This window comes from Engraulis encrasicolus, chromosome 4 (assembly GCF_034702125.1).
Source record: "Engraulis encrasicolus isolate BLACKSEA-1 chromosome 4, IST_EnEncr_1.0, whole genome shotgun sequence".
Classification (NCBI taxonomy): Eukaryota; Metazoa; Chordata; class Actinopteri; order Clupeiformes; family Engraulidae; genus Engraulis; species Engraulis encrasicolus.
Window position 1 is genome coordinate 31,246,462 of NC_085860.1, and position 13,069 is coordinate 31,259,530.

General features: G+C 41.5%; 1 protein-coding gene across 4 annotated transcripts; it reads left to right on the forward strand.

The window, feature by feature from the left end:
• The first annotated feature begins 4,181 nt into the window (after nucleotides 1–4,181).
• On the forward strand, nucleotides 4,182–13,021 carry sephs1 (selenophosphate synthetase 1). Of its 4 annotated transcripts, none has more exons than XM_063197179.1 (9): nucleotides 4,182–4,346; nucleotides 5,251–5,500; nucleotides 5,623–5,726; nucleotides 6,654–6,761; nucleotides 7,412–7,566; nucleotides 7,739–7,829; nucleotides 8,078–8,177; nucleotides 8,909–9,121; nucleotides 11,489–13,021. In XM_063197179.1, the coding sequence occupies exons 2-9, from the start codon at nucleotides 5,308–5,310 to the stop codon at nucleotides 11,701–11,703; spliced, it is 1,179 nt and encodes a 392-aa protein (XP_063053249.1). In that variant the 5' UTR covers nucleotides 4,182–4,346; nucleotides 5,251–5,307; the 3' UTR covers nucleotides 11,704–13,021. The 4 variants fall into 4 exon arrangements, with proteins under 4 accessions (XP_063053249.1, XP_063053250.1, XP_063053252.1 ...); XM_063197180.1 differs by having other exon boundaries at nucleotides 4,336–4,386; XM_063197182.1 differs by lacking the exon at nucleotides 4,182–4,346 and adding an exon at nucleotides 4,541–4,835.
• Nucleotides 13,022–13,069: the final 48 nt, after the last annotated feature.

Consider the following 13,069-nt stretch of genomic DNA (forward strand, 5'->3'; position numbering starts at 1 on the left):
TTTTTCATTCTTGAATGGCTTTGTATGCTTGACTTAGCAGAGACAGCTGCAGATGGTGAAGAGACCTACAGCAGAACACCCTCTCACACCACAGGTGAAAATTACACAGTATCACATAGTATAACACCATACAATTTAATGACACACTCATTAACTTTTTCAGACTGGGCGTACTTAGTTGTAATATACTAGTAATGATATATTTATGACTGTCACAAAATGTGTTTTAGTCAAAATAAAATGAACGTTTATCAGTCGTGTAATAACAACTTTTAAGTGAAAACATTAAGCCACCCTGAGTGTTGGACAAAATCACCCAAAAAGCACCAACAAAAAAACACCCCCACTTAATACAAATCATTTAGCTTGAAACAAGATCTTTACAAATCTGTCCATGGAACTTGAAAATTGATTCCTAAAACTAGTCTTATACATGTAAATTGTTCATAAAATTGTTAATCTCACTCTCTGGCATACAGGATCAATCAGTCAAACAGACAATCAGTCAGCCAAATGTGTCTCTAGTACTCTCTACATATTCTTATTTGTGAATTTGGTTTTGGAGAGCTTTTGGCAGAAAAGGCAAAGAAAGAATGTTAATAATAGCTGTATATTGTGTTCTACTAAAACAATATTTCTTCTTTCTTGTCAGTAGAGCCTACCAAGGTCTCTTCTCAACAAAAAAATGACGATGATGCACAAATAGGTCAGTACTCCACCAACATACACCCATGCAGACTAGACTACATGACTGCATGCACTCACTGCCTTTGCTTGATGAAGTGACTCTGCATTACTCTGGTTTTAGGTGGTGACTGTGGCAAGTCAGCCAGTGTTGTGACCACAGAAACGGTTTCATGAATAGAGGACGGAGATTGCCTACAGCAGACAAAAGAGCTTTGGGACATGACATGACATACCCGACCCCAACATCTCAACATCATCTGTTTACGCAACTATACTAGGTACATGCTCCATGGTCTTCTTTCTTTCACACACTAATGATGCCAGAGGCATCACACAGGCGATTTCTTTGGTTGATCATGCAGATAGACACGATGTGACCAAATGTGACTGACTGTTGGCTGGGTATTTTGACATGACCTCCACCACATACTACGGACATGGTGGCTTAAGGTGTCCTGTCCCTGGTCCTATTGCCTAATTTGACCTGATAAGGAACTAAAAAGCCACAATTAACTATAACAGTGGTGCCATTTAAATGGGGGCTGTTCTGTCCCTATCCTGGTCCCAGCCCCCCGCTGGGGTCTAGACACAGACATAGTAGTTGCTCTTCTTCTGTTCATGCCTGTTTTAACCCATACAAAACTCCTAATCGGAGGCAATTGACTGTGATTAATTTAATTTAATGAGTGCTGCCTATTCTGTCATACTACCTCTGTGTATCTAATTGCGTATTTGAAAATAACATCCTATTTTTTTAACCTCAAAAATGTATTACAGCTAAGTTTTAAAAGTCATGTGGGGAAAAAAACTGTGTTGCGTATAATGTTATTGAGCCTTTCAGACACTTTCATCATCTATAAACAAACAACCAGACCAATATTTCTCAGATTCCTGTGGCCCATTTTGACATGTAATGACTGTTGTTTCAGCAAAGCTGACATTTAGTGTTTCGATATCATAACAGTGATGTTTATTTTTTCGATATCATAACAGTGTTGTTTATGGTTTTTTATATTTTGTTTAATGTTTTTTATGGTGATGTTTTGGTGCCAATATGGTTGATGGGAATAGTGTTACTCATGATCCTGGTTAAAGACTGTTGATATCTCAGTTCAACAGCAAATCTAAATAATTCTTTCTTTCCATGCTTGTCAAGGTATGTAACAGCGCAAGTGTCTGCAGTTGTATGGCTGAAAATGATTTTGTCTTTCACTGCAGCCATGATTACACTTAACAAAAGACCTCACTCTTAAATAACTGGATCTGATTTAAATAATAGCCTAAAATAATGTACTTTTCTGTGACATCTCTATGAGCTCTTGCAATGTGTAAGAATTTTATAGATTTCAAAATGTTGTACAGTATTTGTCCACAAAATGTCAATGCACTTTATAAGTCATCATTGTCTAGTAGTCTAAATACAATATTTGACGTAAGTGAGTACACCCCTCACATTGTAATTCAGATTTCCCCAGCATTCATGCATCCCCAATCCATGTCAGTCCCACTACCATGCTTGACTATTGAGAGGATAAACTTTTTTTGTAAAACTCACTATTTGTCACCACACATGCTTGACACCATCCAAAGCAAATTTGTTTATCTTGGTCTCAAGAGAGATGAACAGACCAAGGATATGGATCACTGGATCCATGTCGTGTGGTCTGAAGAGACCAAGATGTACACATTTGCTTTAGATGGTGTCAAGCATGTGGTGGTAAACAAGTGAGTTTTACAAAAAGTTTATCCTCTCAATAGTCAAGCATGGTAGTGGCACTGACATGGTTTGGGGATGCATGAATGCTGTTAACATTGGAAATCTGAATTACACCTAAAAGAACCATGCATGTCAACATGCACTGTGACTCCTGAAGCAGATCATGATACTCTCCATAGGATTGCATTCAAATCTCACAGCAATCTATTTAAGCCAGGTGCAGACTCAAAATGTAAAAGTTCAATGTAAAGAAAGGTTGAAACGCACACGATGACCTCCCTTTTAACCCCTTTTCATTTCGAGACGATATAGGCAAACACGGCCCCTTCTCTACCAGATTTTAATCTGGGGTGTACTTACTTTTGTGGGCAATGTTGAGACATTAATGGCTGTATATTTATTTTTTCTGAGTGAGCAAGAAATGTAAGTGTTTATACAGTATATGTTGTTAAAAGGACACTAATCATTGTGTTAAAAGTGAAATTTCTTTAATGCTCTCCTATGAAAAGATATACTCACAAATCTGCAAACATGTGAGGGGTGTACTCACTTACATGACATACTGTAATTTGTTAATCTGTGACCTTTGTTGACACTGACATTCCAGAAAAAAAATTGATTTTCACTACAGTCTGCAGAGCACTGTGATCGGTGTGTGTTCTTGTACTTTGCACAATGCTCATCGGCCTGCCTCCCATTTGGAAATAGTAGGCCTAGTAGTAGGGGTGGTAGTAGAGCAGGGGTGGGGAACCTATGTCTCAAGGGCCTTGAGGCCGTTTGAACCGGCCCCCGATATAATTTTAATGTTATGCAGCTTCACACGAAATGTGAAGTATTTCGTAAAGGAATCATAGAAATAAAATGTTCAATACAATTAAGTTGTATTCAAGGGACCTAGAGAAGGTGGAGTCTGTTTTAAAGGCAGCTGCCTTCAATATAAGCCTTAGGTGCCGGGGGAAATCCTGGTTTGCGTTCTTTGCGAATTTTACAGCCCTTGGTGGAATCTGTAAGTGCCCCCCAATGAAAAAGGTTCCCCACCCCTGGCCTAGAGGATATAGGCATATGAGTGCTTATGCAACTGATTTAGTTTGAGTTGGTCTGAGATATGATCCACCAAAGTGTTTTATGAAGTGTACTTTGTAACAGTGTTTTTTTCCTCACTTGCCTGAGTGTGCTTATACCACACCTGGATTTACCCTCCTCTTACCTAAAAGAGGCGCCTAAACCACCTCATGCCTTTGTGATTGCTGTATTTCTGTGACATGATATGTAAATGTTTACTAACCTTAAATAATCAAAACAACAACAATTAAAAACTGTAATGAATGATTTATTGCGTCCAGCATCTATGCTCAAAGTGGGAGTTGTAGTAGCCTACTTAAAATACAAATGTGAATTTTGACTGCCATGACATAGAAATAGCCTACCAAGACTATCTGCATAGCAGAGCCTACTCGGTCAAAAAGGCCAGGGATTGCCAAAAGCAAGAATATTAGTCCTACATCCTGGAATGCACAACTAGATGCAGCATCTTGAAGAGAAATAGGTGCATGAATTTATTTACCAGTTATTTAAAGGCGCCACCTATTGTTGACTTTTCAGTTTCGGCATAATTTTCATCCACTCTCCCTTAATGGCTTTAAAGGGGAGGAAAAGGCGCCAGATTGTCACTGAAGGACCCATTGTGATTTTACCTTTTACTCTACTTTCTGTGAGATGGGGCAATTGTTTCCAACTACAGCTGGGAACATGGACAATAAAATAAGCGCTTCTTTAGATAAACGTAACGAGATGGTTTGAAATATCGTTTCCCGTTGTAAAATGCGCATCGTTGTTAGATAGACTTCTATTCAGGCAATGCGTAGGGATGCCCGTTTAATTCGCAGTGCACTGTGGGACTGTCCCTGCTCTTGTATCGGGAGGCGCCGCTGAAACGAAACCGGTAAGGAGAAACCGAAGAGCGCAATTAAAGGGGAAATGTGGTATGAATATAACTATGCATCAGTTGTAAAATCATAAAGAGAGCTCTTCAACATATTTATTTTGCAGCAACACTGCCCCACTGGTGTGCAAAATGCATGGTTTGGACTTATTTACTGTTTGAAAATGGGTTGGAACACGTCTCGCATGGCGTGGGTGTTCAAAGGGTTAATTTTTTCCGCCGCCGACATTTTTATGAACAGCACGCACTGTGCTGCACACATTAAAGATGATTTCGCACTGGTTTGGATCTTGCTTCGAAGACTTATCACTGTTATACGATAGCTATATGTCTTAAGTGGAACTTGAAATTCATTTCAAACCCCACTCTGCGCGTAAACATGCTCCTTTAGCTAACATGCTAGCACCTTCTTTTGTATTGGCAGTCAACCCAGGCTGTCCTGCAGCTGCAAAGTGCATCTGTGGGATCCCACGGTGTCAACAAACAGAAGTCAGTAGGATCACTTTTGGACACGTCTGAAAACGATAGTCAAACTGCACTTATCTCGGTGAATGTAACTAAGTTTGTCACAGACCACAGCAGGTTCTCGCAAAATTTGCACTTCACGTCTTCAGGGGACAGAAAAGTCCCGCTAAGGCCAGCACACCATGCCATTGGCTGCAGCAGAAGTACAACTCGGGAGCCACCCCACTGCCAGCCTTTCGCGCAGAGGGTTAAGCCACTGATTAAATGTAAACCACAATGAGATGAAGCTGGCCCACTCTTGTTCTCATTCTATTACATCCTGTTAAATGAAAGCTTTTTTTCTGTACAGACAGGCAATATTTTTCAATACTTGATTTTACATGTACTCAGATACATATACAGAATTAAATGGGCATGTCCTTTTATCCTTTTTTTGCAGGATTCAGTAGACTGAAGTGGCCCATCTATCGTGCTGGCTCCTGTCAATAACCCAACCATGTCTGTCCGGGAGTCCTTCAACCCCGAGAGCTATGAATTGGACAAGAGCTTCAGACTAACCCGTTACACAGAACTCAAAGGCACTGGGTGCAAAGTTCCACAGGATGTGCTTCAGAAACTTCTTGAATCTTTACAAGAAAACCACTATCAGGAAGATGAGCAATTCCTTGGTGCTGTTATGCCCAGATTAGGTGGGTGTATTCTTATTAACCTTCGATTTTTACCCATGATCTAAAATCAAAATTTCATTTCGTGAAAAAAAAACAAAAAAATATAGTACTGACTACAAATTTGTGTCTACTCTATCCCAAAGGTGTGGGCATGGACACCTGTGTGATACCACTCAGGCATGGCGGCCTATCACTTGTCCAAACAACAGATTACATCTATCCTATTGTAGACGACCCCTATATGATGGTAAGCTTTATGTTGAAATAGGTTTTATGTAAGTTAGAAGTTACATAAAGCATTTGCCTAATAATAACTGTGAGGACCTTTGATTATAAATGGCTTTTACGGCGTTATTATATTAACTTAAACAGTTATGCATATACTGTACTGTTCAAGTTCAAGTGTACTTAATTGTCAAATCTATGTAACATACACACACACACACACACACACACACACACACACACACACACACACACACACAGTGCAGTAAAAGCATACATGAATTTACATACTTTCTCTGACACATTCACTCATAACACAAACATAACCACACACACACACACACGTGCAGTAGAAAAACTAACATACTGATACAAGACGTGCAATAAACACACACACACACATAGCAGCAGAGAGTACAATCAGTGGTCATCTGAGTAACTTTAAAAAAAACTGAAAAGAAAATAAAGGTCCGCAACACTGTTAAATGCTCCCAAATATTTAATGGCACATCTGAGTAACTTTACCTTGTAATGTATTTGTGCTGTAATATCTCTACTAAGGATAGACCGATATATATATCGGTATCGGGCCGATATTTGCATATTTTAAGTGTATCGGTATCGGCCGATACGCGTGTGGTTTTGGCCGATACGCAATATTTATTATTTTATGTCATTCGGGTTTTTCTTAAAAGCACCAAGACACTTCATTTTGTGGGTGTTGAAATGTTACAAGTTGTACCTCAATTTGATAATATTAAAGGAATGTTTATTTTTAACTTTTTTTTTTAACCCATATCGGCCCCAAATATCGGGTATCAGAAATCAGGTATCGGCCAAGGGTGATGAAAAAAATATCGGTATTGCATCGGCCATTAAAAAACCTGTATCGGTCGACCCCTAATCTCTACCCGTTTTTTTGTTGTTGTTTTTGTCATTTTCCTCTCAGGGGAGAATCGCGTGTGCCAATGTTTTAAGTGATTTATATGCCATGGGTGTAACGGAATGTGACAACATGCTGATGCTTCTGGCGGTCAGCAACAAACTGTCTGACAAGGTGAGCTTTGCCACTTAACGTTACGAGCTTTGCCATGTTACGCTATTCCTGCTGCTCATTCACAAATGTTACCTTTTCATGAACGCTAACCACTACCATCATATTCCAGGAATTCATTATAACTGGGAATTGCACTTTTCATGCATGAAAAAGTGAATCATCTCCCTGTCCGCCACTTTGAATTGTTAGTAAATGTAATAGTAATAGCTGCAAAACTTACTGTACTTTGGTCGTACTGGTAAATATTTGTTTAATACTTACCGGTACTGTTTTCTTACTACTGTATTTACACTTGCTTGTTATGCCGTACTTACTTTTTATAGTAAGTTTTCCGCAACTGTGCCATCGACTAATCTTGAACATATGAAACATTCTGTTGTTGTCATGGATAGACGATACAACGTTTCATAACACTTCATTTCTTAACACAAAAGTGGCAGGAAACTTGTATGGTTTGAAGCTGTGTGAAGAACTTAATAATGATGTAAGGTTCCAGAAATGGAAACAAAGAAATCCAGTAAGATCCCATCTGAAGAAGATATGGGGTAATTTGGTACCGCATTAAGGTGCTGTATGAAGCGATTAAGTATAGGTACTGAATTAAGCATTACTGTGCGTGTGTGTGTATGTGTGTGTATGTCTGTCTTTAGGAAAGGGACAAGGTGATGCCGCTGATCATCCAGGGCTTCAAGGAGGCGGCGGAGGAAGCGGGCACCTCCGTGACGGGCGGCCAGACGGTGGTCAACCCCTGGGTAGTCCTGGGCGGAGTGGCGACCACCGTGTGCCAACCTAACGAGTTCATCATGTGAGTACAGAACACGCTTCTGTCTGCATCCAACAACAAAAACACCTCATGATGTTTATACTGCTGCCCAAGACGCCAACAGCTTGTTGGGCATTGAAGGCATTGAAATCTTTTGACCTTACCAGGATCTAATGGGTGTACTGTGTGTGTGCGTGTGTGCGCGCCTCTCTAGGCCAGACAATGCAGTGCCTGGAGACGTGCTGGTCCTCACCAAGCCTTTGGGGACCCAAGTAGCGGTGGCAGTTCACCAGTGGTTGGATATTGTGAGTTAAAAGACTTGTGAAATTAATGAAATTCTTTATTGACCTAAATTCTTGCTGTCTTATATTATTAGCCCTTTATATTGAACGAATGCAATTATCACATTCCCGCCCTCCTATTTTTGCGTACCCATGTTTTTTATCCAGGCATATTTTTAATTAGATATTTAGTAAGACATGGCCTTGTCAGGTTGTGGCCTTAGAAGTGTGTCATTTACGAAAAGGTTGTTTTGACCCTTATTTTCCGGCAGCCGGATAAGTGGAATAAGATCAAGCTCGTGGTGACCCAAGAGGATGTGGAGCTGGCCTACCAGGAAGCCATGGTGAACATGGCCAGACTCAACAGAACAGGTGCGTAGTAACACTGCAGATAGATTATGCATACAGCAATAAGTAAACAGGCTGGCTCTCCTGATGAAAAAGAACAGATTCTTTCAGTGTGTAATTAGAACTACATGGCTTATACAGAAGCTTTAATCATGTTTTAATATAATTAAAAACCATGTGATGGGCATTGTAATTATCAAATTATTACATGCAGGTGCAAAAGTGTGGGTACCCCACTAAAAGCTTGTCTAAAAGATAGAAGTGAAAGAATGATTTTCATCATTTTCATTAGGGGTGCACACACTTACAAGCTTTACTACATGTTGTATAGAAATCGAACACGTGACTGATTTTGATTGAACACAAGACTGACAAAAACACATGCCAATTTTCACAATGAAGTCTGCACACATGATGAGGCAGAATGAAGAAAAGGTGCCATCATTGGCCATGTCTACATGATGTTTTTAATTCCGAATGAATACAGAATTAGCTCTGTCGAGTTTACATTCCGCTTTCATTTAATTCAGAATTTTGCAGTTTTTACATATTTTCAAAATGTAATTAGGTTTTATTCAGAATTAAATTGAGGTAATTCTGAATCAAATATCCCATGTAAAAGAGGCCAATGTGTGATGTGTTTTGCATAATGTCTCCATGTCGATACTGAGTGGACAATTTAAAGAAGTTTGTGTTGTCAACCATGCTATACTCTAAAGTTAAGCGATCATGTCTCTGTTGTTTTGTCCCCATAGCTGCTGGCCTCATGCACACGTTCAACGCCCACGCTGCCACCGACATCACAGGCTTTGGCATCCTGGGCCACGCCCAGACGCTGGCGCGACAACAGCGGAGCGAGGTGTCCTTCGTCATCCACAACCTACCTGTGCTCGCCAAGATGGCTGCCGTCAGCAAAGCCTGCGGAAACATGTTCGGCCTCATGCACGGCACCTGCCCCGAGACCTCAGGTTAGCCCTAGCCACCATGACAGAAGACATTCAAACAGTTACTGTGTTAAACAGTGTGTGTGTGTGTGTGTGTGTGTGTGTGTGTGTGTGTGTGTGTGTGTGTGTGTGTGTGTGTGTGTGTGTGTGTGTGTGTGTGTGTGTGTGTGTGTGTGTGTGTGTGTGTGTGTGTGTGTGTGTGTGTGTGTGTGTGTGTGTGTGTGGATCAGTAATGAAACAGCTTTGCTGTAGAAAGTAATATGCTTTTATGGGCGTATTCAGACCAGGAAAGTCCGATAGTTCACTTTGTTTGGTCCGAACCTAATTCTAAAAATTTGGTGCGGTTGGCTTTCAGACTGTGTACATTTCAGTAAGCGGACCAAAATCGACAAGAAAGCCACGCGCTCTGAGGTCGTTCAGCTATTGGTCAGAAACGACACGCGCAACAAGTTAAGGCTATGTCCAAATAGGCCTACAAGCATCCAAAGAGTTCAGCGGCATGTAAAATAAACGTTCACGGCATGTATGGCATAGCGCTCACACGAAATATAGCGCAGACTATCTGAAGCTCATGACATGAAGGGAGTCTTCCTGAAAGCCAACTGATTGATCCCGCGAGTTGGGATAGCCACATTTTATCCCTGTTTCTTTCTTTCTTTCTTATAATGTCATATAGCGTGCGGGCGAGATTGCTGGCTGGTTTAGTCATCAATATTAGGATAACCACCTCCCTGCAATCATTGTTTTACACTTGGGATGTCTGGGAACAACGCAAAACAGGCTCAATGTGAAACATTGGCGAGTTTATTCCACGCACCACGCCATTCTTTCTTCTCGAAAATAAACAGTGCGCTCCACTGTCATTTGGATACGTTTGTATTGAAATATTGGCTACCATTTGCAGCAATATTTCACGCACTCCATCAAGAAAAAAGTAACATGACAAGCACGGGCATAGCGTTTGGATCATACAAACTTGCCAACATGCCACCACAGCGGGTAAATTAATGAATTACCTTCGTTGTCTTCATCACAACTTCTTCAAGTAGCCTAGGCTATTCCACTAGCCTACATCCATCCAACTCTAGCAAGCCAGGGGGATAAGTGCCAACGTCGTAATTATTGCTATCATTATCAGAATCCATACTGTGCGGACTACAGTGTTTTCTTCCGTTTCTTCAGTAGATGCTTTTCGGATTTGCCCCAATCAACATTTAAAATGCTGTGATAGGCCTAGGTAAATTAACAGTCTCTTTTTCCTTTCCTGTGCTCCACTGACAAGCCATCCTCATTGAAAATATGAATGACCGTAGCCTACAATAATGTAGCCTACGCCCACGATTGCGATAGTTTAGGCTATTATTTTATTAATATTAGGCTAATATTGTTGCAAACAAACCACTCTGTCGAATTTACACCAAAGACATGGACATGAGAAGTTGTGGAGTCGCTTTGTTTACACTCTGTTTCCCATTAATCTCGAAAAACGACGGAAGCTCCCGAGGTACAAAAAAGCAAAAAGTCTGGGATTAGGTCCGGTCTGCTTTCACACCTCCAAAAGGTCCGCACCAGGGTTCGTTTGATCCGGACCGAGTCCGACCTTTCAGCTCGGTCTCGGTCCGCTTGTTTGGTCCGGACCAGGATTCGCTGGTTTGTATTCAGACCATCCCAAAAGGTCCGAACCTGGTCCGTTTGGTCCTTTGGTCCGGACCAAACGTGGTAGGTGTGAATACGCCCTATGACTGCTCAAACCCAATCGGTATGCCCTCGGAATCTGCTTCGGCCAGTCGGTGGCAGATGACATGTGCGGCTCACATCGGGTAGCTACTCGCATGGGGTTGCTACAGACTCCGCGTCCATTTGATCCCACAGACCGCGAAGCAAAATGTTTGTCGTGAAATTACGCGTGTGTGCAGTTCAACACATCAGTAGAAAACCAGCCATTATCATCTGGTTTTCATAGTGATTCCAACCATATGGGTTGTTGATCGCTCAGTTATCCCATATCTATTAAATGAATCATTCATTTTCAGATGCCCATGGTCTTACTAATCTGAAATTGCAACCCTGAGGCATAGCCAAGACGGCCGTAGAGTGAAATGACTTATTGGAAGGGACTTTAGTAAAACCTAGCAGCATTGTTGCTCTAGCTGTCAACTAGGTCGGTTGATTCTGTGATGCAATTCTCCAGCAAATAATAATAATTATACATCTGTTTTGTTAGCACTTTCCGTCGTACTGAAAGACGATAGGCACACACATCTAGGCACATGTGGTACTAGATTTTATCATTTCAGCCCTTGTTCCCAATCACTCCTCGACTTTTACTATTGTGCTTGGTACGATGTTCCCCTGCCTGACTCATGGTTTTTGTTTGGTCCTGCTTGACAGGAGGCCTCCTGATCTGCCTGCCCCGTGAGCAGGCGGCCCGCTTCTGCGCCGAGATCAAGTCCCCCAAGTACGGCGAGGGCCACCAGGCCTGGATCATCGGCATCGTGGAGAAGGGCAACCGCACGGCACGCATCATCGACAAGCCGCGGATCATCGAGGTCGCACCGCAGAACGCCACTCAGAACGTCAACACCACGCCTGGCACAACATCCTAATCCCGGAGCCCTCCCCCCACATCCACCTCCCCTTCTCCCTTTCCAGCCCAGCCCCCTTGCACCTCCACCTCCACCACCACCTCACTATCTACCTACCGGCCGCAGTACAGGATTCCCACATGGCATCACGTTCTAGAACCAGTTGGGGTGAATGGAGTTGTTGAACACACGCACAGCGAAACAACAGCAAGTCTTTCCTTGATTTATAGGAGTGCAAAGCTTGTCTGCTTAGGTAGCAGGGCGTTAGGGTAGACTGTACATAGACAAAGTGAAAAAAAACAAAAAACAATAACAGATGTGTAATTCATGTGAAAGAAAAGAAGACAAAAAATGGACCCAATCTCAATTGCCGCCTTCCGTGTGTCTTGTTTTTGTTATCCAATCCAACTGTCGGACATCTTAAAGAGTTAATCAGGCTGGCATGTCCACTCTCCAGCGGTGTGATGCTGTTGTTGATTCCATCTGAATCAGCATCTGATTTCATTTCCTTTGGGGTCCTTAATTCAGATGTGCTTTCTCTTGCTACATGCTATGCTAATTCAGAATTAGTACCTAGAGTTTTCAAGTTTCTCCCCTCCCCTTCACTGAGTGAAATGTCTAGTTCTTTTGTAGTGTAATATAAGTTCTATCAGAGGCCTTTGGAAAGAATGTAAAGGATGAAAAAGAAGTCATGTCACTGATGTATAGAAGGAGGAGGAGGAGACACAGGACGTGATTTGTTTTTTAACATGTTAAACTTTTGTTATATTTTTTTTCTTGATCATATATATTTTTTTGTATTGAACACTTTCCTCAAATTGCTATTTGACCACATGAAAAACAAATCCTCTTTGACACCCCTGACTGCTGGACAAAAAAGACTGAATGAAGCGAAAACTATACCTCATTCTGCTCAAAAGTTGACCCTCACCCCATCACATAATTATGTCTCTTGAGTGATCTGGTTTCCCAGTAAGCGATGAAGGGAAGTGCAGTGCACTCGCATGGTTTAAGGATCCGTTTACTGCGAATGTGGTTTCCGGAGGAGATGCTGTCTTTCTTTCGCTCGCTCTCTTTCTCTAACAGACGTGGGAAAAGGTTGACTTTACGAAGTAATTGTTTGGCGGATTTGTTGTGTGGTTGTCAGTTATCGGTTTTATAATTCTCAGTAATCCCTTTTCTTGTTTGTCTCTCCCTCTCTATCTCTCTGCTTTCTCTGTTTCTGTCTGTGTTCTCTTTCAGCCTCTTACTGGCACTATACAATGCTTTCTATTATAAGAAAATCAGACACCCCCATCCCTTGCCCTTCAATAAAATTTAAACCTTTTTTTAAAACCCAGCTGCTTTTTTGCATATTTTGCTTTTACATTTTGACATGCCCATAGTC